This window comes from Delphinus delphis, chromosome 9 (assembly GCF_949987515.2).
Source record: "Delphinus delphis chromosome 9, mDelDel1.2, whole genome shotgun sequence".
Classification (NCBI taxonomy): Eukaryota; Metazoa; Chordata; class Mammalia; order Artiodactyla; family Delphinidae; genus Delphinus; species Delphinus delphis.
Window position 1 is genome coordinate 21,612,483 of NC_082691.1, and position 26,624 is coordinate 21,639,106.

The following is a 26,624-nucleotide window of genomic DNA, read 5'->3' on the forward strand; positions in this document are numbered from 1 at the left end:
CAGATTATAGGAAAGTTATAGGCTAAAATACTTATAGACCTGTGAGGGAAAGAGAAGGAAGGTAGCAGAATAGGGCTGGAGTCACTGGAACTTGAGGAATAGTTAAGGCTTGATTAGATGAAAAGAGAAAGAGGCAGGGAGAGGTAACAAGGTCAGACAAAGAGCAGAGAGGTCCGCTGAGTATTGAAGTTGGATGTCTTTCTGGCTGGAGTGACTAGGTTTGAAGAACTATGGAAGCTGGAATGGAACATTTGAACTGTATGTTATTGTTGAAGAATGTTAATCAGAAGGAGTACTGGATTAAGAGTTTGCACACCTGTGTTCTTGCCTGATCAATTTGTAATCTGGAGAAAATTGATCAAGAGACCTGAGTCTCCATTTCCTTATCTCCTGGGGCTACCTCGGTCTATAGACGTCCAAGCTCCTTAGAATAGCCTGTCTCTTCTCCTACTGTTCCCACCTCCAGCCATTTTATAGTATGTCTTTACGTGTGAGGAGTCAGTTATGAGCTAAGACCTTTCACAACATGGTATAATCACATGTACTCTGTGAGAACGCTCACAGTGCTGAAAAACATGATTTCTCACAAAGGTACACAAGTTAAATAATAAAAATTAAGCTATACAATTTAAATAATGAAATCAGGCTACACAAGTTAAATAATACTCATACACATGCATTAAAAATTGAATTTTTGATCGTGAGTTTGGGATTAGCAGATGCAAACTAGTATATATAGGATGGATAAACAAGGTCCTACTATATAGCACAGGGAACTATTATATTCAATATCCTGTGATAAACCATAATGGAAAAGAATATGAAAAAGAATATATATATGTATGTATAACTGAATCACTTTGCTGTACAGCAGAAATTAACACAACATTGTAAATTAACTATACTTCAATAAAATATTAAAAAATGGAATTCTTACCCTACCAATTTCATAATTTAACTTTAAGACACTAAAGTTCCTTAATTAAATATTTAGAATTAAAACTTTAAGGCTAGAGAGTTTCTGTTTTAACTTGAAAATGTGAGGCAACAATAAGGTCTTAGGGCTTTCTTTTCAGTTGTGTATGATTCAGACAGTTAGTGGTGCCAGATATGATGAATGGTCTCAAAGATGCTAATCTGGAAAAAAAATGTGGCCAGGCAAGCGCAGATGATCAGCCAGAACAAAGCAGGCAAGAGCAAAAAGAGCATCAACCATGAGTCTTAGGAAAAGTCAATGTCCAAAGTCTTCAAGGAAGCTGTGATGTTAATTTTGGTGTGTCAACTTGGATGGGCCATGGGGTGCCCAGTTTTTTGGATAAACATTTTTCTAGGTTTGTCTGTGAGGGTGTTTCTGGATGAGATCAATATTTAAGTCAGGAGACTAAGTAAAGCAGATTGCCCTCCCCAGTGTGGGGGTCTCATCCAATCTGTTGAAGGCCTGAATAGAACAAAAAGGCTGAGAAAGGGAAAATACACTCTCTTTGCCTGTCTTCAAGCTAGAACACTGGTCTTTTCCTACCTTCAGACTTGGACTCAGACTGGAACAATACCTTCAGCTCATCTGGGTCTCCAGCTTACCAACTGCAGATCCTGGGACTTCTTAGTCTCTATTGTTGTATGAGCCAATTCCTTATAATAACTCTATGTATCTACGTATGTATGTATGTATGTTTCTATCTATCTATCTATCCATTCATCCATCCATCCATCCATCCATCCATCCATCCATCCATCTATCCATCTATCTCCTATTGGATCTCTTTCTCTGGGGAACCCTGACTAACACAGTAGCATTAGCATCTGGATCCAAAAGTGAAGGAACAAGGCAGCAGGTTTCTCTCAGAGTCCAGTGGCAAAAGGTCTTTTGTGTCCTTTTAAAGACATATGTACCCCAATGTTCACTGCAGCACTATTTACAATAGCCAGGTCATGGAAGTAACCTAAATGCCCATGGACAGACAAATGGATAAAGAAGATGTGGTACATATATACAACAGAATATTACTCAGCCATAAAAAGGAACAAAATTGGGTCATTTGTAGAGACGTGGATGGATCTAGAGACTGTAATACAGAGTGAAGTAAGTCAGAAAGAAAAAAAACAAATATCCTATATTAACATATATATGTGGAACCTAGAAAAATGGTACAGATGAACCAGTTTGCAGGGCAGAATTTGAGACACAGATATAGAAAACAAACGTATGGACACCAAGGGGGGAAAGTGGCGGGGGCGATGGTGGTGGTGGTGTGATGAATTGGGAGATTGGGATTGACGTATGTATAAAATGGATAACTGATAAGAACCTGCTGTATAAAAAAATAAATTAAGTAAAATTCAAAAAAAAGAAAGGGGCTTCCCTGGTGGCGCAGTGGTTGAGAGTCCGCCTGCCGATGCAGGGGACACGGGTTCGTGCCCCGGTCCGGGAGGATCCCACATGCCGCGGAGCAACTAGGCCTGTGAGCCATGGCTGCTGAGCCTGTACGTCCAGAGCCTGTGCTCCGCGACGGGAGAGGCCACAACAGTGAGAGGCCCACATACCGCAAAAAAGAAAAACAAAAAAAAAAAGAAAGGTCTTTTGTGTCCTTTTAAGCGCAGTAATGCAAGCTGATCTTTTTAAGAGGTAGTATAGTTTAATGACTACATTGGAACTAGACTGCCTGGATTCTTATCCTGGCTCCACTATTTATGAGCTAGATGACCTTGGACACATTACTTAACTGCTCTGGGCCTCATTTTTCTCATTTGTAAAAAAAAAAAAAAATACCTCCCAATAGGTGGTTGTGAGGATTATATAGACCAGTATATGAAAATTGCCTAAAAGAGTACCTGGTACACAATAAGTGTTACTTAAATGGTAGTTATTATAAATCCTCCTGGACTCATTGAGCTCACCACAGTCTCTCATAGAACATTTTGGATCTTCTGATCAGCAACTTTTTCTTCCAGTCACTGACTAAAGAGTGGGAGAAAGAGGAATTCCACAGATGTATTCCTGAGCTTTACCAGGAAGTCTTTGAAATCATCTAACAAGATACTTTTAGGCCAAGTATCACCCAGTGTCTTGGCTTTTCAATAAGTTAAAAGGACCATGTCCTGGAGCAGAAGTTCTCCATAGATGCTCACTTTCAGCTTACTTCAGCAGCACTTTCTTTAGGTATGTGACTGTAAGTCTACTGTGTGAAGAAGAGGACTGAATTTCCTTCTTTCCTTTGATATAAATTGCTTTCTGATTACAGAAGAATTATACACTCATTATATAAAATTTTTAAAATATAAAAGAATATAAAAATAATCCATAATCCTAGCATCCAAAGATAACAAACAATATTTTGAAATGTGTCTTTCTAGTTTTTTGTCCATTTGTCTGTGACACATACCTTTTTAATTTTTTTATTTATTTTTACTTATTTTGGCTGCACCATGTGGCATGTCATTCCCTCACCAGGGATTGAACCCATGCCCCCTGCATTGGAAGTGTGGAGTCTTAACTACTGAACTGCCAGGGAAGTCCCAACACATACTTTTTTAAAACAAGATTAAGATCATAATATATACAACTGCTGTTCCTCATTCTCACTGTCATGCTATTGTGAAGATGACTCTGTGGGAGAGTTCCCCCTGATGTTCGTTTCTGGATAGAGTCTCAGTTTCCCATTACTGAATCAGTATATCATTTCCCATCCATGACCATTTGTTAGGAAATGGAGCCTAAATAACATGTTATTTTAAGGTAATTCATTCATAGGTGAAGATATTTGATCTTTTGACCAGTAATTACTTTGAATACTCTCTACCACTGCTGCTTCCATTAATGTGGGTAATGATAGTTGAAAGAAAGAAATCAGTATACAAAGCTGTAGTAATCAAAACAGTGTGGTACTGGCATACGGACAGACGTATAGAATTGAGAGTCCAGAAATAAACCTATACTGTCACGGCCAATTGATTTTCAACACAGGTGCCAAGACCATTCAGTGGGGGAAAAAATATTCTCTTCAATAGCTCGTGCTGGACAACTAGATATATGCATGCAAAAAAATGAAATTGGATCCCTACCTCACACCATATATAAAAATCAACTGAAAAGGGAACAATGACCTAAATATAAGAGCTAAAATGATAAAACTTACAAGAAAATACTGAGGGTAAATCTACATGACCTTGGATGTGGCAATGGATTATTAGATATGACATCAAAAGCATATGCAACAAACTATAGAAATGACCCCTGAAAGCATAGTCTTGTACCACAATGTTCATTGTAGCTCTATTTACAATAGCCAGGACATAGAAGCAACCTAAGTGTCCACTGACAGATGAATGGATAAAGAAGATGTGGCACATATATAAATGGAATATTACTCAGCCATAAAAAGAAACGAAATTGAGTTATTTGTAGTGAGGTGGATGGACCTAGAGTCTGTCATAGAGAGTGAAGTAAGTCAGAAAGAGAAAAACAAATACCATATGCTAACACATATATATGGAATCTAAAAAAAAAAAGAGGTCATGAAGAACCTAGGGGCAAGACGGGAATAAAGACGCAGACCTACTAGAGAATAGACTTGAGGACATGGGGAGGGGGAAGGGTAAGTTGGGACAAAGTGAGAGAGTGGTAGTGTATATATGGACATATATACACTACCAAATGTAAAACAGACAGCTAGTGGGAAGCAGTTGCCTAGCACAGGGAGATCAGCTCAGTGCTTTGTGACCAGCTAGAAGGGTGGGATAGGGAGGGTGGGAGGGAGGGAGACGTAACAGGGAAGAGATATGGGGACATATGTATATGTATAACTGATTCACTTCGTTACAAAGCAGAAACTAACACAGCATTGTAAAGCAATTATACTCCAATAAAAACGTTAAAAAAATAATAAAATAAATAAATAAATATTCATTGCTTAAAAAAAAGCATATGCAACAAAAGAAAAAACAGAGAAATGGACTTAATCAAAATTAACAACTGTGCATGAAAAGACATTATTAAAAAGTGAAAAGATAACCTAAAGAATGGGGAAAATATTCTTAAGTCATATACCTAAGGGTCTAGAATCCAGAATATATAAGGAACTCTTACAACTCAACAAAATGACAAATGACCCAACTGAAAATTAGTCAAAGGACTTGAGTAGACATTTCCCTAAAGAAGACATTCAAATGACTAATAAGCACATGAAAAGATGCTCAATCTCATTAGTCATTAGGGAGATGCAAATCAAAATCACAATGAGGTACCACCTCAAACTCATTAGGAAATTTTTTGCAAAAGGAAAATATGGAAAAATAAAAAATAAGTTTTGGCAACGATGTGGAGAAATTGGAACCCTTGTAGATTGCTGATGAGAATGTGAAATAGTATGGCCAGTGTAGAAAATATTTTGGTCGTTCCTTAAAAAGTTAAACATAGAATTGCCATATGATCTGGCAATCTCACTCCTAAGTATATACCGAAAAGAATTTAAAACCGGTACTCAAACAAATAGATGTACACATATGTTCATAGCAGCACTATTCAAAATATACAAAATATCTATCAACAGATGAGTGGATAAACAAAATGTGGTATATCCATAAAACAGAACATTATTCAGCCATAAAAAATGAAGTACTGATATATACCACATTGTGGATGAACTTCAAAAACATTAAGTGAAAGAAACTAGACACAAAAGACCACATACTGTATAATTCCACTTATATGAAATATTTAGAATGGGTAAATCCATAGAGACAGAAAACAGATTAGTGATTGCCAGGGGCTGGGAAAAGGTGAGTATGGGGAGCAACTGCTTAATAGGTAAAAGGTTTCTTTTTAGGGTGATAAAAATGTTTTGGAACTACGTAGAAGTTGTGGTTATACAAAATTACGAATGTTTAAATGACCTTTTAAGTGACTGATTTTATGTTATATGAATTTTACCTCAATAAAAAATAGAATAATAAGTTAACTAGACTAACTGTGATGATAATTTCACAAAACCTACATATAAAAATTAAAGAAATCAAGATTAGATTCTTTGTTTCCTTTTATGTCTGCAATATTTTATGGTTTCAATTTTAAAACACAGTAGCAAAATCATGACATAACTTTGGCTATTACTATCTTAGGGTTTTATTAGAGGTCATACTAATGGGTTCTCCCACATTTTCACCAACTCTGTACAATTCAGATTTCAGTCCAAGGCTTCAGGAACATTGCAAACAGCTGCAGTGGGATTAGGCATCTGACCATCAATGACACGCCAACTCTGACGGACAACTGTGTAAAAGTACGTAGTTGGAAACTATATTTTCTTTTCAGTCACATTTGGTTGGCACATTTTCTAGAGGCTTGAATTATTGAAAAATATGAATGGGTTTTTCATTTTAGTTTTCTTATATAAGAAAATCATTAGGAAATTTATACACACACATTTGAATCCTTAAATACCCTGAGAAACTTCGTTGCACAGTTAGGATATTTTTATTTCAATGATATTGTGGCTTAAGCATAAACCTTAAGTCTAATTCTACATGTCAAGCTTCTAAATGTAGTGATTCTTTTCAGCATTCCATTTTCTCATGTTTTCCCTTACTTTTTTTTTTTTTTTTTTTGCGGTATGCGGGCCTCTCACTGTTGTGGCCTCTCCCGTTGCAGAGCACAGGCTCAGCGGCCTAGGCTCACGGGCCTAGCCGCTCTGCGGCATGTGGGATCTTCCCGGACCGGGTCACGAACCCGTGTCCCCTGCATCAGCAGGCAGACTCTCAACCACTGCACCACCAGGGAAGCCCTCCCTTACTTTTGTAACATCATTTAGTTGATTCCTATGCATTACTCAAATGTAAGTGTACTAAAATACATTGAAAAAACGTCCCATTTTCTTTGAAATTAGGACAATTTAATAGCTAATGTGTCTGTTTCTGAAAATATTGAGAGGAAGAAAATAACCTCATCACTTTCATAAGCTTGTTCTCTATACTCTGGTTAATCTTTTTTTTTTTTCTTCTAAAGGCTTTAGTTGAAAAATGCCATCGAATTACATCAGTAGTTTTCATTGGTGCACCACATATTTCCGATTGTACTTTCAAAGCTCTTTCTACTTGTGACCTCAGAAAGATCCGATTTGAAGGTCTGTGATGTTAAAAAGTGGTTTAGCATTAATTTTACTTTTAATCTTGTGGCAATTCAAATACAATACTTCTTTTTTAAAAAAAAACAGGAAATAAAAGGATTACTGATGTGTGCTTCAAATTTATAGACAAGAATTCTCCAAATATCAGTCACATTTACATGGTGGACTGCAATGGAATAACAGATGGTAGCCTCAAGTCACTCTCACCTTTGAAGCAGCTTACTGTGTTGAATCTGGCAAATTGTGTAAGGTAATGAGTCATTCAGTCAAGAAACACTGATTATCTAGAATGTTCCAGACTTCCTCAAGATGCTCATCGGTTAGGAGAGTAAACATGAAAGTCAGGAGTCCAAGTGGAGGTAAATGCATAGTTCTGCGGTAAAACAAAGGAGGGGCACCCAACCCAGACTAGTTATGTAGGGGCATGGGGAGATTGTCAGGGGATGCTCAGGATATGTGGAATCACAGGCCCTTGTAAGATTAAATGAATTTGCTGGAACACTTATGGGCCACCTTTCCTAGTGATGGTTCTCACAGCTAGTTCAGTTAATAGGTCTTTTTCCCAAATGGACTTTCCAACTTGCTTATGAAGAACCAATCTTACTGAAGTGTTTCCTCTTGGGTACTAGTTAGAGTTCTCCTCTGTGTGGGTTTGCTCACAGATGGACAGAGGGCAAGTTCTTACTGAAACCCTTTCTTCAGCTGGGTTACAAATGGGCTTCTATCCCGGTATTCTCAGGTGGGCAAGGATCAAATTCTTGCTAAAATTTCTTCCCCGGTGGGGAAGCAGGATGAGACTTCTGCAGTGTCTGGACCTCTTCAAGGGGGACACAGTGGTCTCAGGTAGATAGTACCTAGACCCCTGGAAGAAGTTAGCTCAAAGCTTTTCTGAAGGAAAGCACCTTCTCTTTAGGCGTCCAAAGTTCCCATAGGTTAAAGTCAAATAAATAGGTGCTCGCAATTAAAGACCATCAAATGTACAAAGATATGAGTCACCATGAAGCAAAATAAATTTGAACTTCCATAATTCATATATTAGAATTATCACAGAATATTAAGTAACTATATATGAAATATTTGAAGAAATAAATAATGGAACCAGAAATATAAGCAGACAACAAAATGTGATAAAAATAACTAGATTTACTTGAAAAACTAACTTTTAGAAATAAAAAATATAGTTATTGAAATAAAGAAAATGAATTGCTAATCAGCAGATTAGAACTCACTGAAGAAGAGAAGTACAAAGCTGGAAGATAACTGAAGAAATGACAGCAGAGTGAAAAAATAAAAAGAAAAATGTGATAGAGTATAACAAAAGACAGAGAAGGTTTAATATCAGCGTTTTAGATTAGATTTTTAAAATTCATCTATAAGAGATACACCTAAAACAGGAAGTTTGAGAGTCAAAGTATACATTTTTCTCAACCACATATCAATCCTTCAAAAAATGGACTATGTATGAAGTTTTAAAGCAAGTTCCCACAACTTTCATAGTATTGGTAACAAACTATATTCTCTAACTACAATGCAGTTAAATTAGGAATCAGTAATAATAAAAAGATAAATTTCAAAAATATATATGATTTAAAAGTGAAAATTCCAGGGCAGCAGAATCACCTGAAGAGCTGAATAAAACTACATATGCCCAAGCCCTACCCCAGAGCTACTGAATCTGAATATCTAGGGATGGAACACTCGCTTATATATTTTTTAAAAAACAACATGGGTGCTTCTGATGCACAGCCAGGTTTAGGATTAACTGCATTAACCCATTAACTTGGACCATTACCTGAAAAGTCCTTTTCTATTGACTTTTATACCTCCAGGATTATCATATAAATGTATATATATATCTATATATACACATCCATATATATACACATACACATGTCAGTATATGTGTGTGTGTGTGTGTGTGTGTGTGTGTTAGTATATAAATGTCTGTTGTCAGGCTATCTTTTCTGTTCCATTCATTTATCTGTTTTCTGTCTAATCTTGCACAGTACATTATCTGTAAAATGGGGAAAATAAAGAGTATATACTCAGGATTGTTGTGAGGATCAAATAAGTTAATTCATGTAATGTACTTAGAATAGTGTCTGGCACATAATAAGCATTCAAGGAATGTTACCCTTTATTATTATTACTGCTTTATAATATGTTTTAATATCTAATAGAATGAGACTCTTTATTAGTAGTCTTCTTTTAAGTTATTAGATATTTTTGCCAGTTTATTCTTCCAAGTGAACTTTAGAATAATTTTGTCATATTTCAGAAAAAATCCTATTATTAATTGAAATTATGTTAAATATATAAATTTTGGAAAGATATATAGTTTTATAATACTTATCTGATTTTCTCTTTACCCAAGAATTATTTATTAAAAATGTATTCAGATATCCATGTAGTTTATATCTAATTATCATTGTTACTAATTTTTCATTTTATGACATCATGGTACAAAAATACAGCCTGTACAACTTCTGTCTTTTGGGATCTTTATTTAGGGGTAATGCTGGTGAAAAAGATGATGGTTATGTTGTTTATCATGTTGAATATATATGAATAGTCCATGGAACTTAAATTACATTAATTATATTACTTAAACTTTATGCCCCTTTTCTGTTTGTCAAAAGCTAAGTCTAATACAAAATTGTATCTTAATTATGTTCTTTTTGAATTTTTATTTTTCTTTCATTTTGTATTTATGCTATATTATATATTGCATAAAAGTTCATGACTAAAATTACCAAATAAAAAAAAAAAGGATCCAGACTGGCCTTGGATTTCTCTTCTGTAACAGAAAATTATTTATAATTGATCTTTTTATTAATATTGTTTATATTGTTATATAATATATATACATTTATATGTTTGGTATTTCTGTTACAGAGGAGAAATCCAAGGCCAGTCTGATTTTTTAGGGTTTTTTTTTTGGGGGGGGGTTGTTGGTTTTTTTTGGCTGCACTGCACAGCATGTGGGATCTTAGTTCCCCAACCAGGGATCGAACCAGTGCCCCCTGCATTGGAAGCATGAAGTCTTAACCACACTGATTTTTTTAAAAAATTATTTTACTGGGCTTCCTTGGTGGCGCAGTGGTTGAGAGTCCGCCTGCCGATGCAGGGGACACGGGTTCGTGCCCCAGTCAGGGAAGATCCCACATGCCGTGGAGCGGCTAGTCCCGTGAGCCATGGCCGCTGAGCCTGCGCGTCCGGAGCCTGTGCTCTGCGATGGGAGAGGCCATAACAGTGAGAGGCCCGCGTACCGCAAAAAAAAAAAAAAAAAAAAAAATTATGTTATTGAAGTATAGTTGATTTACAATGTTGTGTTAATTTCTATGGATAGTCTGATTTTTTTTATCACACACACACACACACATATATATATTTTAATTGTTACATCATTACACCATTTCACTGTATGCAATTTCATGGCAGTAAAGAATATGCTCCCTAAATTCTATACCCAACCATATTATCTTCATTGGGGTGATACCTAATCAATGTAAAATTACCCTGTTAGTCTTGCTTAATATTTTTACTAGTATAGTATTCTAACTCTATGTAAAATTATCACCCCTGTGTTAATTTTATTTATCTTTACCTAATACCACTGCACAATTTTCTTTGTTTTTGTTGTCATCTTATTATAAATCTGTTTCTGGTTGACTATTTATAATTTAGAGAATCATTTATAAATGTGGACTTACATGGGAGGGGTGGGAGGGATGGCACTGACACATAGGTGTCTATGATTAAGGACAGTATGGGAAGACTGAGGTCAAGATCTTACAGCATCAGATTTTCTCTGCTTCAGAAAGAAAGGATCTTTAGGTAACTTATTAGGTTCCCAGTCCAGCTAAATTGACCTGTACTTAGTGGAAATTCCTCCAAGATTTTGACAGTAGTTTGACTGTTAGGCTTGGTTCTCGCTATCCTAAGTTTTTGTCTTTTTCTTTTGCAGGAGATTGCGTCAGGCACTGTTTAACATGATCACATTTTAACCCCAGGGAAGAAACCTTATAGGCTATCTGTTTTATTAATAATTAGGCCACCTAATTAAATGAACAGATGAATAGGAATACCATTTTTAGTAATATTTCTCCCATTACTATCATTTATATATTTTCTATTAAAATAAAAGCTATATAATCAAATTTGGTTTACAAATGTTGGCAAAATACCAGATATAGATATCACCTTGCTATTTTGGAATGTATTGGGTATAGTAACTTATTTTAATAGTATTCTACATATTTATACATAAAATCACATGTAGAGCTTTTCTTACTCTTTCCTACAGAATTGGTGGCATGGGACTAAAGCAGTTTCTTGATGGTCCTGCAAGCACAAAGATAAGAGAGCTAAATTTATGTAACTGTATCCACCTGGGTGATGCCTCTATTGCAAAACTATCAGAGTGGTATGATAAAACAATAATATTTTACATCATGTTATTAGTAATCGTATATTTGTTAATAGGACAGATCAGAGGTAGACTTTTGAAGCCATTTGGAAAACATGAGGGATGTCCAGAAGCTGGTCCAATATTCAGCAAAATGAAATAAGACATTGGAGTCATGGAATGAATTAATCTTTTGACTATATCTAAGACGTTTCTTATAAAATTTCAACTTGCAGAAAGTCTGAGATCGAATCACTCATGAAGTTATGAATAGCTATACCTGGGTGACTTCTCTGTACTTTTCAAGGATATCATCTCTATGTAAACCTTTACAGTGTTTCCCAAGGGATATTCTAGCTGGTGGGTTTATTCTTGATCCTGTTTACTTGTAAAAGGTCTTGTGTACACTAAAGGGTTAAGTACAATTCTTGTAACACACTTGTAAAGATAAGTGAGAAATTTAACTTTGCACTTTTAGTGGTCATTCATCGTGGTATTTAGGAGTTGCTCCACGTGTAGATGTATTTCTGGTGTATCCCAAAGCCGCGAAAGAAGGCGGTCCCAATCGTGGTATTTACATGATAGTTTTTGTATGCATGTAATATATTTTTTCTTAATAGAAATTGCAATATGAAATGAAATCACAGAATGTTTTATACAATAATCCACCTCTCTTTCATTCAACTTTGTAATGTCAATTATTTCTACTTTTTTTTTTTTCCTTGGCTGTGCTGCCCACAGCATGTGGGATCTTAATTCCCGACCAGGGATCGAACCCGCGCCCCCTGCAGTGGAAGCGCGGAGTCCTAACCACTGGACGGCCAGGGAAGTCGCAATTATTTACACTTTTAAGCTTACTTTTATGACAAGAAAAGGAAAATCCTTGTTTCAATAGCATTTGCTTTCCCCAAGTAGTTTTTAATATGAAGAAATTTCTACTGAGTGTGATTAAAAGCTAAAATGAACTCTTCATGCTACTTTCTTTCAGCTGCTCTAATTTAGACTACTTGAGTTTACGAAATTGTGAACATCTGACTGACCTAGGAATTGAATTTATTGTAAACATCTTTTCTTTGGTATCAGTAGATCTCTCTGGAACAGACATCTCTAATGAGGTAAAAACAATTCAATGACTTCTATTGCTTTCTGTAATATAATCATTTTCCATTGTGTAAACAATGGAGAGAACAATTATTTTTATTTCTTAGAATATTGGATTATAAAGGGCAAGTTTGGGAATATTGTTTCTGGAATAGCGATGGATGAAGTTATTTGTAAATCAATGGTCTTGTTTTTCTTCTTTAAAAATTGGCAAAACACAGTATTTTGAGGAAAGTCCTGACAGATCAGAGTTTTATGTGATAGATCTGACATGTGTTTCAATTATAGACATTTGGTTATTGTGGAGATATATTTTGGATGGCTTAGGTATATTTTTCCTGTGGATTGTATATTCTATAAGACTACCTGAGTGCCTTGAGATTCAAGTCCTTAGTTCAAAACTGAAGTCTAGAAATGGCCTCTACAAATCTATAGGAGGATACATTTTAAGAAACTCATTTCTTGCAAGCTGCTGTTGCTACTCGTCAGAGTTGAAACACAGGTCACACCTATCCTATCATTCCAGCACTGCCCCATTTACTAATCAAAATGAAGATAAACCCAGAGATCTGTCATGTTTCTGAAAGACTTTAATGGACTGTAGTTAGATAAGGAATGTACTGGCTTCTCTTAAAAATCAAAGCATTGGGAGGGATAGAAGAGGACAACAGAGGTGAGGATCTCTCCCCCATCTGCTTGCTAAATCCCTATTCATCCCTCAAGTTCATCAAATATCACCTGTCTCTGAGGCCTTCTCTGAGAAGTCCTACCTTACAGGCAAGTACAGGAACTTCTCTATGTACATCTCCAGCCACAGTGCATTCTTTAACATGACCTGTTTCTGTTTCTCACTGCATTACTGATACCTGTGTTATATGTCCATCCTTCCCTACGTATTCATTGGGCTCTTTTAAATAACTATGTCTGTTCATTGGTTCAGGTTCTTTCCTTTCTTTATCTAAGAGTGAATTTAGATTCAGCCTCCATTCTGCTAGGTGGTCTCCTCTTCCCTTCCCTGGAGTGTTGTCTAAATGTAGTATGAGAGTGGGAGCTCAGGGCAGTTACATGTAGTCAACTCATGGTGGAATCAAGCCTGGTCTTCTCAATGCTGTCTTTTGTCCAAGGTGGAATCCAGTGAGATGTCTGAGGGCCCATTTGGTTTCCTTCCAGGTAAATTCCTGATGTGTCTTCCCTTTCCTGGCTCCAAGCCCCCCTTCAAGTCTTCAGGCTCCTTTGTCATAGGGGCCCTTGCTCTGGGCCCCTCCGGGTCATCCTGGGGCATGGGGACTCTGTGAGGCCTTCTTAGGTCCACAATCCCAGACATCCCCTGCAGACATTTTCCTGCTGTTACATCTGGGTGTATTTGCCCTCAGACCCGTGCCTCACCCTTCTCACTCTCCTGCAGAATGGCTGATTCATGTCAGTTAGATTCCAGTTGGGTTTGGTGCTTGTGAGGCATTTGTGCACAATGGGAGGGTCAGAAGGAGGGAGAGGCCAGGTTTTCCTCCACCTTTCCTTTCATTATTATCATCAGCTGCATGTCTTTTGTGATCTACTCCCTTTAGTCAGAACTGCTGTGGTTCTAGCTTCCCTCCTGACCTTGGACTCTGGGCTCTAATAGACTTACTAGAGAATGGACTTGAGGCTATGGGGAGGGGGAAGGGTAAACGGTGACAAAGCGATAAAGAGGCATGGACATATATACACTACTAAACGTAAGGTAGATAGCTAGTGGGAAGCAGCCGCATAGCACAGGGAGATCAGCTCGGTGCTTTGTGACCGCCTGGAGGGGTGGGATAGGGAGGGTGGGAGGGAGGGAGACGCAAGCGGGAAGAGATATGGGAACATATGTGTATATATAACTGATTCATTTTGTTGTGAAGCTGAAACTAACATACCATTGTAAAGCAATTATACTCCAATAAAGATGTTTAAAAAAAAAAAACAAAAAAAACAAAAAAACCCACCATTGCTTCCCGTTGTCTTTCCAGCATAGGGGTGGTAGTGGTTTCCTGCTGCTAAATCTCTAGATTTTGTCATTATTCCATTAGGCTTCTCAGTTCTCTAACACCTATGTCGTCAATTCTCTTTCACAATTAAATTTCCTCAGTTTGAAATTAGAGTTGTTTTTATTTTCCTCATTAGATCTTAGCTGGTAAAATGATGAGCGTAGGAAAACTCTCCTGCCTTGTCGCTTTGTACAGCCATACCAGGGAAAGGTAGAATGAGTTCTCATGTACTCTTAGACCCCCAAACCTATCAGGAGATAGAGTCCAGGGAGGTCTGGAACAGGGCCCTGTATCCCAGCACCTCATTCTTTTGCTTCCCTCCTGCTCTCCCTTCCCCTCTTCTTCCTCCACTCTCCCCTCCTTCCCCCGCTTCTCTCTCCCTTCTTCTCCTCTCTCCTTTCTCTTCTCCTTCCCCCTCTGCTCCTCTCCCCTCTTCTCTTCTTTGCTCCCAGTCTCTTCTCTTGGCATAGATTCTTTGTCTAATCTGAGGGTGGAAGAAATGTTCCAACTGATTACATGGTTTTTAAAAATGTCATGTTCCAAGTCTTTCAGGGTTTAGAATTTAAAGCTTACAAGTCTAGGATGTCTTTCTCCTGTGTTGTTCTGTAAAAACCCTTCCCTGACACATATAAGTAGAAGGCCAGGCTGTTGTCTGAAGGGTCACAGGGTAACAAGAAGGATCAAAGCACATTTTAAAGTACATCAAAATATAATTCCATCACAGCACTCATCACAAGCCTGAAGGATCTGGTGAACATTTGTTGAATTAACGAAGGTAGGCTCAGATGCTCTATCCTAGTTTTTAGCATTTGCGAAAAGCTCAGTTTTTATTTTCGAAGACCATATATTAAAATTTTTAACTGAGGAAAAGTTAAAAACTTAGGAATATAGCCTCAAGTCCCATTCACTTTTAATTTTCTTGTAAAGAATACACACAATCTGAAAGAGCACCTATGGAGAAGAAAGCTAGTTGTTTTCTGCCAAAAGTCTGAAAAATATGTCTTCTGAAGGCTGTTGTTTTCTTCCTCCAAGTAAGTTAAATTGTGATCTAAAAGTCAAATCATTGACAACATAGTGCTACAACAGCTGTGGAAGCTAACCTCAAACAGTCAAATTAAAATGAGTCAGCCCAGATGTCAACTCAGGCAGCTAAACACCAGCCTGGATTGTAGGTCTGATGAAGTGCAAATATGACTATAGACTTAACATTCGAGATTTAAACTCTGGAATGTTACAGATATTCACCAGAGATCAAATGTGACCACTTACGCCTTTGGGAAAAAAACAATTTATGTTTTCTAATAATTATGTTCACTCACAATTCTTTTCACTAGTGAGTTTTTAGTTACAATCACACTACTTACTTAGTTAACAAAAATATACTCCAATTACATTGTGCTTGGTGCTGGGGATACTGGGCTGAACAAAACAGACAGGGCCCCTCCTCCTAGCCCTTACATTCTAGTGGAAGACAGGTGTGAGACAAGTGGTTACAAAACATGATGGGTGTGGGAAACAAACAGATGGGAAACTTAACCTGGCTCAGAGAGTCAGAGAAGATCTTCTTTTACGAGAGAAGGAGAAAGAGTATGTGGTGAGCCAAAGAAAAAGCTCGCACAAAGGTAGAGAGGTTGAAAGTATGGTCGCATCAAGGAAATCTGCACATTTAGGTATAGCTTGATTAGGAGGAGAGTGGTGAGAGATGATGTTTGAGAGGTAGGCGGGGGCCAGGTCATAAGGGGCCCAGAAGCCACAGTGAGGAGTTTGTTCTCTGCCTTGTTGGCAATGGAAGGACATTCAGTATTGTCAATTAGACAGTAACACAGTCAGACGGACATTTTGAAAAGGTCCCTCTATCTGCTGGATAGACATGGGGATGACAGATGCACTAGTGACCAATTATAAAGTAATCCAGGTGAAAAATTATGAGGGTCTATATTAGGGCTATAACCAGGGAGATGGTAGTAGGGCTGGCACAGCAGATTGAGGGACATTTAGAAGAAAGAATCAACGGGAGCTAGGGATAGAAGGAGTATGGGGGTAAGGAAGAGGGGGAGGGAATCAAGGATGATGCCAGATTTTTGGCTTGAGCATCTGTATAAATGGTGGTGTCCTTTACTGAGCTGTGTCCCTTCCATAGGGGGAGGAACAGGTTGGCTACAGGTTGGGAAAATAGGCATGTTTAGTTTGAGTCACCTGCAAGACAGCTTTATAGAGATGTATAAGCGCTCCGGAAATAAGCAGGGAAATCAGTGAAATTTACTCTTTGGAGGTAGAAAAGCTCTCTAGGGTTGCAGTGGGTGATGGGGCACTGTGTTCAGAAAGTCATGGATACTTATGAGCAAGTTAATCAGCAAAGGCAAAACTACAGATATTTAGAAATCCAAAAAGATGTTTAATTGAGAGAGCTAACTTAAATGGGGGAAGCCAAGAAGAGAACACAGTTATTTCAAACTTTATACATTTTTTATAATTATTTTACTGTCTTCGGCCATTCTTTTTGTGGACAATAGTGACTAATGTATTACATCATCCATGAATAAAAGTTGTTTAGGAAGTTATCTAATAAGCATATTTTATAGAAAAGGAAAAACATCAACTTTTCCAATATAAACAGGATAGGGTTTGTAAGTGAAGGAAATAGCTTATTAATGTGATGGTATTTTAAGCTATCTTTAAAACTCTTTAACTTTCTATAACTTTTTCTTAATGTCTATTTCAGTGGGATGTTATTTGTTCTCTACTTACCCCAGAGGATTGTTTGAATATAAGGTTATATCTCCATGTATACAGGAAAATGTTTTCCACTCTAGTTAGGAGAATTATCATTTGCTGAAGACCACAGGATCCACAGTTAGGGCAGTTCAATCTGTTGCTTAAACTGTTTTAGTCACCACCATACTTGTTTAAAGGAAAAATGAGTCAGAGCAATGTTCCAGACAGTATGCTTAGACAGAGGCTTTAAGAAGACTCTTTCATTTGCCTGATTTTCAAAAGTTTTCACCATGAGTGCCTACTGTGTAGGCCATCTCCTGGAGTCCCCTCACTGGAATGTGAGATCCATGAGGCTGAGACTTTGTTTTGTTCACTGCTGTTTTCCCTGGGGGTAGCAGACACTCGATAAGTACACATTGAATGAAGGAACAAATGCTGAGCTCTAGGGCACCAAATTTGAATAAGATCTGTTCGCTGCAGCCCAGTTTGGAAGGGTGTGACTAATTTAAATATGGTGTGGCAGGTGTAGTGGTAGAGGAAGCAGAGAAAAGGGTCTATTAACTCAGTCTGTCTAACACAGAAGCATGCAAATGCATGCTTTTTGAAGGAACTTTACGTAGCTTAGTACTGCTAGAATATACTGTGAAAAGGAGATGTCACTGAGGGAATATCACGTTATCCCCAAGGAGCCTGGACTTGAATCAGTGGATGATGAAGTAGCATCTAGAAGGGGAGCCACAGTCAGAGTCAGCCTCCCATTTTAGATTATTTGGGTTATTCTCTGGGTGACAGACTGGAGGGGAGACCAGTGGGAGTTACTTCAATAGTTAAAGAAAGAGATGAGGAGTTCTTGAACTAGGTCACAGGACAGAAGTAGTATGGAAAGAACATATTCAAGACTACTTAGGAGGTAAAATTCAAAGAACTTGATGACTGATTAGATGTGGAAGATAAAAGCCTGGGGGTGAGGGGGAGGATAAGAATGATTCCAAAATCTGGCTTTGGGCGGATGGAAGTCCTACCTGAAAGAAACTTAGGTAATGTAGGAAAAGTAACAGGTTTTGAGGGAAAGGTGATGTCAGTTTTATCAGACTGAGTCAGAGTGTGTGGGATATTCAGGCCAAAGGCTTGGGAGAGAGATCCTGAAGGAAGACTCAGATTTAGGAGTCATCAGCATGGAGGTGTGAATGTGGCCAAGATCCGGAGAGACAGTGTAGGGAGTAAGGAGAGATGTGTACCCAGGAAGAACACAACAGAACACCAATATTTAAAGAATGGGAAGAAGATAAATCCATGAAGGATACTAAAGAGAGAAGATGAAAAATATTGTAAGAGAATCAGGTGAGTGTAGTCATGTGTGGAATGTTGAGGGAATAACCAACAACGTCTAATAAAACAAAAATAAAATCGGAGAAAGACCAAAATTTGAAAGAACATTTACCATTAATTAAACAGATGCCTGCCAACCCCTCTGATATCATTTCATGTGCCTGCTCCTCTCATTCTCTTTCCTCCAGCCCCACTGCCACTTTCAAGCTCCTCAAACAAGCCAAATTCTTTCCTATCTCAGGATCTTTATACATATTATACTTTCTGCTTGGGATGCTCCTCCTCCCACTCTTGTGCTTGGGTAGGTAGATGCTAAGCAAGTAATCCCTGATGTTCCTGACAATAGCTGTAGAATCTTGACATGGGCTGATAATGCCTTTTAAGATATTCTGGATGTAATTTTATAGATACTAAACATTAGGCATGCTATCTGTAATTATCAGAAAATCACACTCTCACAAGCCTCTTAGATAGCCTCATCCACGAGAGGGCAGACGGCAGAAGCAAGAAGAATTACAATCCTGCAGCCTATGGAACAAAAACCACATTCACAGAAAGACAGACAAGATGAAAAGGCAGAGGGCTATGTACCAGATGAAGGAACAAGATAAAACCCCAGAAAAACAACTAAATGAAGTAGAGATAGGCAACCTTCCAGAAAAAGAATTCAGAATAATGATAGTGAAGATGATCCAGGACCTCGGAAAAAGAATGGAGGCAAAGATCGAGAAGATACAAGAAATGTTTAACAAAGACCTAGAATTAAAGAAAAAACACCTCGAGGATTTAAAGAAAAAACAAACAGAGATGAACAATACAATAACGGAAATGAAAAATACACTAGAAAGAATTAGTAGCAGAATAACTGAGGCAGAAGAATGGATAAGTGACCTGGAAGACAGAATGGTGGAATTCACTGCTGCAGAACAGAATAAAGAAAAAAGAATGAAAAGAAATGAAGATAGCCTAAGAGACCACTGGGACAACATTAAATGCAACAACATTCGCATTATATGCGTCCCAGAAGGAGAAGAGAGAGAGAAAGACCCGAGAAAATATTTCCCATGTTAGGGAAGTCAAAAACTTCACTAACAGGGAAAGGAAAAGCCATCCAAGTCCAGGAGGCGCAGAGAGTCCGAGGCAGGATAAACCCAAGGAGAAACACGTCTAGACACACAGTAATCAATTTGGCAAAAATTAAAGACAAAGAAAAATTACTGAAAGCAGCAAGGGAAAAATGACAAATAACATACAAGAGAACTCCCATAACATTAACAGCTGATTTCTCACCAGAAACTCTACAAGCCAGAAAGGAGTGGCATGACATATTTAAAGTGATGAAAGGGAAGAAGCTACAACCAAGATTACTCTACCCAGCAAGGATCTCATTCAGATTCGATGGAGAAGTCAAAAGCTTTACAGGCAAGCAAAAGCTAAGAGAATTCAGCACCACCAAACCAGCTCTACAACAAATGCTAAACGAACTTCTGTAGGCAGGAAACACAAGAGAAGGAAAAGACCTACAATAAAAAACCCAAAGCAATTAAGAAAATGGGAATAGAAATATACATATCGATAACTACCTTAAATGTAAATGGATTAAATGCTCCAACCAAAAGACACAGGCTCGCTGAATGGATACAAAAACAAGACCCATACATATGCTGTCTACAAGAGACCCACTTCAGACCTAGGGACATATACAGATTGAAAATGAGGGGATGGAAAAAGATATTTCATGCAAATGGAAATCAAAGGAAAGCTGGAGTAGCAATACTCATATCAGAAAAAATAGACTTTAAAATAAAGCATGTTACAAGAGACAAGGAAGGACACTACATAATGATCAAGGGATCATTCCAAGAAGAGATATAACAATTATAAATATATATGCACCCAACATAGGAGCACCTCAATACATAAGGCAACTGCTAACAGCTATAAAAGAGGAAATTGACAGTAACACAATAATAGTGGGGGACTTTAACACCTCACTTACACCAATGGACAGATTGTCCAAACAGAAAATTAATAAGGAAACACAAGCTTTAAATGACACAATAGACCAGATAGATTTAATTGATATTTATAGGACATTCCATCCCAAAAGAGCAGATTACACTTTCTTCCCAAGTGCACATGGAACATTCTCCAAGAAAGATCACATCTTGGGTCCCAAATCAAGCCTCAGTAAATTTAAGAAAACTGAAATCATATCAAGCATCTTTTCTGACCACAACACTATGAGATTAGAAATCAATTACAGGGAAAAAAACGTAAAAAACATAAACACATGGAGGCTAAACAGCACATTACTAAGTAACCAAGAGATCACTGAAGAAATCAAGGAGAAAATCAAAAAATACCTAGAGACAAGTGACAATGAAAACATGATGATCCAAAACCTATGGGATGCAGCAAAAGCAGTTGTAAGAGGGAGTTTATAGCAATACAAGCCTACCTCAAGAAACAACAAACATCTCAAATAAACAATCTAACCTTACACTAAAAGAACTAGAGAAAGAGGAACAAACAAAACCCAAAGTTAGCAGAAGGAAAGAAATCATAAAGATCAGAGCATAAATAAATGAAATAGAAAAAAGAAAACAAGAGCAAAGATCAATAAAACTAAAAGCTGGTTCTTTGAGAAGGTAAACAAAATTGATAAACCATTAGCCAGACTCATCAAGAAAACGAGGGAGAGGACTCAAATCAATAAAATTAGAAATGAAAAAGAAGTTACAACAGACACCACAGAAATACAAAGCATCCTAAGAGACTACTACAAGCAACTCTATGCCAGTAAAATGGACAACCTGAAAGAAATGGACAAATTCTTAGAAAGTTATAACCTTCCAAGACTGAACCAGGAAGAAATAGAAAATATGAACAGGCCAATCACAAGTAATGAAATTGAAACTGTGATTTAAAATCTTCCAACAAACAAAAGTCCAGGACCAGATGGCTTCAAAGGTGAATTCTATCAAACATTTAGAGAAGAGCTAACACCCACCCTTCTCAAACTCTTCCAAAAAATCGCAGAAGAAGGAACACTCCCAAACTCGTTCTATGAGGCCACCATCACCCTGATACCAAAGCCAGACAAAGATACTACAAAAAAAGAAAATTACAGACCAATATCACTGGTGAATATAGATGCAAAAATCCTCAACAAAATACTAGCAAACAGGATCCAGCAACACATTAAAAGGATTATACACCATGATCAAGTGGGATTTATCCCAGGGATGCAAGGATTCTTCAATATACGCAAATCAATCAATGTGATACACCACATTAACAAATTGAAGAATAAAAACCAGATGATCATCTCAATAGAAGCAGAAAAAGCTTCTGACAAAATTCAACACCCATTTATGATAAAAACTCTTCAGAAAGTGGGCACTGAGGGAACTTACCTCAACATAATAAAGGCCATATACAACAAACCCACAGCAAACATCATTCTCAATGGGGAAAAACTGAAAGCATTTCCTCGAAGATCAGGAACAAGACAAGGATGTCCACTCTCACCACTGTTATTCAACATAGTTTTGTAAGTCCTAGTCATGGCAATCAGAGAAGAAAAAGAAATAAAAGGAATACAAATGGGAAAAGAAGAAGTAAAACTGTCACTGTTTGCAGATGACATGATACTATACATAGAGAATCCTAAAGATGCCACCAGAAAACTACTAGAGCTAATCAGTGAATATGGTAAAGTTGCAGGATATAAAATTAATGCACAGAAATCTCTTGAATTCCTATGCACTAATGGTACAAAATATGAAAGAGAAATTAAGGAAACACTCCCATTTACCACTGCAACAAAAAGAACAAAATACCGAGGAATAAACCTACCTAAGGAGACAAAAGACCTGTATGCAGAAAACTATAAGACACTGATGAAAGAAATTAAAGATGCTACAAACAGATGGAGAGATATACCATGTTCTTGGATTGGAAGAGTCAATATTGTGAAAATGACTATACTACCCAAAGCAATCTACAGATTCAATGCAATCCCTGTCAAGTTACCAATGGCATGTTTTACAGAACTAGAACAAAAAATCTTAAAATTTGTATGGAGACACAAAAGACCCCAAATAGCCAAAGCAGTCTTGAGGGAATGAAACGGAGCTGGAGGAATCAGACTCCCTGACTTCATAGAATACTACAAAGCTACAGTAATCAAGACAATATGGTACTGGCACAAAAACAGAAACATAGATCAATGGAACAAGATAGAAAGCCCAGAGGTAAACCCACACACCTATGGTCAACTAATTTCTGACAAAGGAGGCAAGGTCATACAATGGAGAAAAGACAGTCTCTTCAATAAGTGGTGCTGGGAAAACTGGACAGCTACATGTAAAAGAATGGAATTAGAATACTCCCTAACACCACACACAAAAATAAACTCAAAATGGATTAGAGATCTATATATAAGACCGACACTGTAAAATTCTTAGAGGACAACATAGGAAGAACACTCTTTGACATAAATCACACCAAGATCTTTTTTGATCCACCTCCTAGAGTAATGGAAATAAAACCAAAAATGAACAAATGGGACCTAATGAAACTTAAAAGCTTTTGCACAGCAAAGGAAACTACAAACAAGATGAAAAAACAACCCTCAGAATGGGAGAAAATATTTGCAAATGAATCAATGGACAAAGGATTAATCTCCAAAATATATAAACAGCTCATGCAGCTCAATATTAAAAAAACCAACAACCCAATCCAAAAATGGGAAGAAGGCCTAAATAGACATTTCTCCAAAGAAGATATACGGATGGCCAAGAGGCACATAAAAAGCTGCTCAACATGACTAATTATTAGAGAAATGCAAATCAAAACTACAATGAGGTATCACCTCACACCAGTTAGAATGGGCATCATCAGAAAATCTACAAACAACAAATGCTGGAGGGGGTGTGGAGAAAAGGGAACTCTCTTGCACTGTTGGTGGGAATGTAAATTGATACAGCCACTATGGAGAACAGTATGGAGGTTCATTAAAAAACTAAAAATAAAATGACCATATGACCCAGCAATCCCACTACTGGGCATATACCCAGAGAAAACCACAATTCAAAAATACACATGCACCCCAATGTTCATTGCAGCACTATTTACAATAGCCAGGTCATGGAAGCAACCTAAATGCCCATTGACAGACAAATGGATAAAGAAGATGTGGTACATATATACAATGGAATATTACTCAGCCATAAGAAGGAACGAAATTGAGTCATTTGTAGAGACGTGGATGGATCTAGAGACTCTAATATAGAGTGAAGTAAGTCAGAAAGAGCAAAGCAAATATCGTATATTAACACATATATGTGGAACCTAGAAAAATGGTACAGATGAACCGGTTTGCAGGGCAGAAATTGAGACACAGATATAGAGAACAAACGTATGGACACCAAGGGGGGAAAGTGGCGGGGGGTGATGGTGGTGGTGGTGTGATGAATTGGGAGATTGGGATTGACATATATACGATAATATATATTAAATGGATAACTAATAAGAAACTGCTGTATAAAAAAATAAAATAAAATTCAAAAAAAATTCACACTCTCAACCTAGGTCATTTCAAGGCAATATCAATAGGTTTTATTTTATTGATGCATTCTCTCTTTAAGAAAACATAAATCACATGGTGAGATTAATTACTCTAGATGGTTTTCTAAATAAGTGTTCTTTAGTTCCTAATATATTGTATCTTATCTCTGCCACATTACAGTATAGTCCCCTAGAGGGGTGTTATGCTTTTAGATGGCCTCATTTGGGTAGCACCCTAATTATTTTCAAATTGAACTGCAAAACAAACAAAAAAACCAGTAATCCTAATTGAATATTGGCGTGTGGTTTCCATCTTAATTTTAATTGTATATGTTATAAGGTCATTTAGTTTCAGATATTTCTAGCCAAAAAAAAATAAGCCAACATGAGAACTTCAACAATAGCTCCTATATCTGTCCCCTGCCTCCCCTCCAACCCTGCTGCCACTGCCATAGTTCAAGCACCATTTCTCCTTACTAACCTCTCTTGCCTTAAGTATCACTGTCCTCAGATCTGTTCTCCACTCTGCTGTGGTGTGATCTTGCACCATGCAAACCTGAGCCTTTCACTTCCTTGCTCAGACTTCTTCAGGAGCTCTACGTTGCTTTCAGCATAAAGTCTAAATAGTCTACTGTGGAGGACCAAGCTCTTCCTGAGGTGGTTCCTGCCTACTTGTGCAGCCTCACTTCCAGATGACTCCCACCTTTCATCTTTGCTCCAGAGACATAGAACTGACTCTCCTACAGCTCCGCAAACATGTCATGCTCTCCTTGCCTTCCCATTTCTGTGAGTTAATCTCTCTGTCGGAAACAGCCTTTCTTCTTGTCCACCTAGTAAATTCTTGCTCATCCCTCAAGTTTCAGCTGTGTGAAGCTCATCTGGAATTCCTGGGCAGGCTTAGGATCTACCTGCCTTGTGCTTCCGCTGTACTTTATAATGCCTCCAATAAAGCAATCAGCTCGATATATTTTAATATTTTTTTCCACGCCTATCTCCTTACAAATTGTAAGTTTCTTGAGGGCAGGGGCTGGATCCTCCTATCTTTGGGATGCCCAGCATTATGCTTAGTACATAGAGGTGTGTAAAATATTTGATCAGTGAGTCAGTGAGTGAGGGAATGAATGGATCTGGTACCGTTTCCTTCCTGTAAACCAAACACTTAGACTTTTAAAAATTCCACATTTTCTTAGCTATGATCTGAGCTGGAGTGGGAGAGCTTACAGTTGCATGTCTTAATCTGATGATGTGCTTTCAAGAGACCACCCATCTGCATGGAACACACATACAAATAAAGCCTGAGGTTTAGTGCAGCACAACCCCTAAAGGAGGAAGCACATGAAATCACTTGAGATTTAAGAAATAGAAAGAATGGGAGTTAAAAGAAAGCAGAATAATTCAGAGACAAATGGATTTGCCTTGGATTAAAAACAAAAAACACATTAGAAGTCTGCCCTACTGAACTTTTTCATATGAAGCTGGACCTCTCCTTAGTCCATTCCAGGCCCTTCTTCCCAGCCAGTGGCCTTATATGAGTCTGCTGGTCCCATGACTAGCAATAGTGGTTTTCCTCATAGAAGTTCCAGTCAATTTTCTCCTGTTTCCAGCAAAATGCCTACTAAAATCATTGCAAAAAGAAGTGACCATCCTGAGCTTGTCTTTTCCCTCAAGGAGAATATCTGGTTGATATAACTTTCCTCTCAACCTCCATCAGGTAGGAGGCAAGTAGACTCAAGGTGACTTTTCTATTTCCAGGTAACAGAGATGCTAATTTTCCTTCCCTCCATAAACATATAGAGGACCAATTTCTGTGTATTGACCAAAGCCTGCTTTCCTTTAGACTTGTAGGTTGGTAAATTAGGGTGGAAAGGTTGACACATTTCAAAAAGAAGTATGATACAAAATTCATACTAATAATCAAGTAAGTAGAAATAAATAAAAATAATTAAGAAGAAAAGGTAAATTATTTTTATAAAATTGTAATTGCTAACCAGAGTATAAAGGGGAAGATCACTTGTGAGGTTAAGATACATTTTCATGGACATTGTACAAGATAGCATTATCAATGATTTTAGAAAGAGGATGTGTTAATTGAGATAAAACATATTTCCAATAAAAGTTTTGTTCTTTACTCCTAAGAGAATGTGGTAGGCAACACCAAACAGAGCGAATCTTTCAGAAAGAAACACTATATAAATGTTAACACTGATTCACACAATTACAAAGGGAACTAGATTTCATCCAAGAATTCTGAGAGTATGCCAGCAAGATAAGGGAAAACTGGGTCCATAAAAATAATTTTATAAATAGACTACTCATTCATTCACAAATACTTATTCATTGTCAACTGTGTGTCAAACGCTATGCAAGGTT

The 26,624-nt window shown here is 37.5% G+C and overlaps 2 protein-coding genes across 2 annotated transcripts in view; one reads left to right on the plus strand and one right to left on the minus strand.

Annotated features, from left to right (window-relative positions):
- The window catches only part of FBXL13 (F-box and leucine rich repeat protein 13), a 182,975-nt gene that overhangs the window by 125,211 nt on the left and 31,140 nt on the right, over positions 1 to 26,624 (plus strand). Inside the window, 5 exon segments of the mRNA XM_060020299.1 lie at positions 6,177 to 6,275; positions 6,998 to 7,115; positions 7,206 to 7,368; positions 11,425 to 11,544; positions 12,515 to 12,640. Of these exon segments, the coding sequence (XP_059876282.1) occupies positions 6,177 to 6,275; positions 6,998 to 7,115; positions 7,206 to 7,368; positions 11,425 to 11,544; positions 12,515 to 12,640 (626 nt within the window).
- The window catches only part of LRRC17 (leucine rich repeat containing 17), a 101,004-nt gene that overhangs the window by 54,633 nt on the left and 19,747 nt on the right, over positions 1 to 26,624 (minus strand). The gene's annotated exons all lie outside the window — the stretch shown is intronic.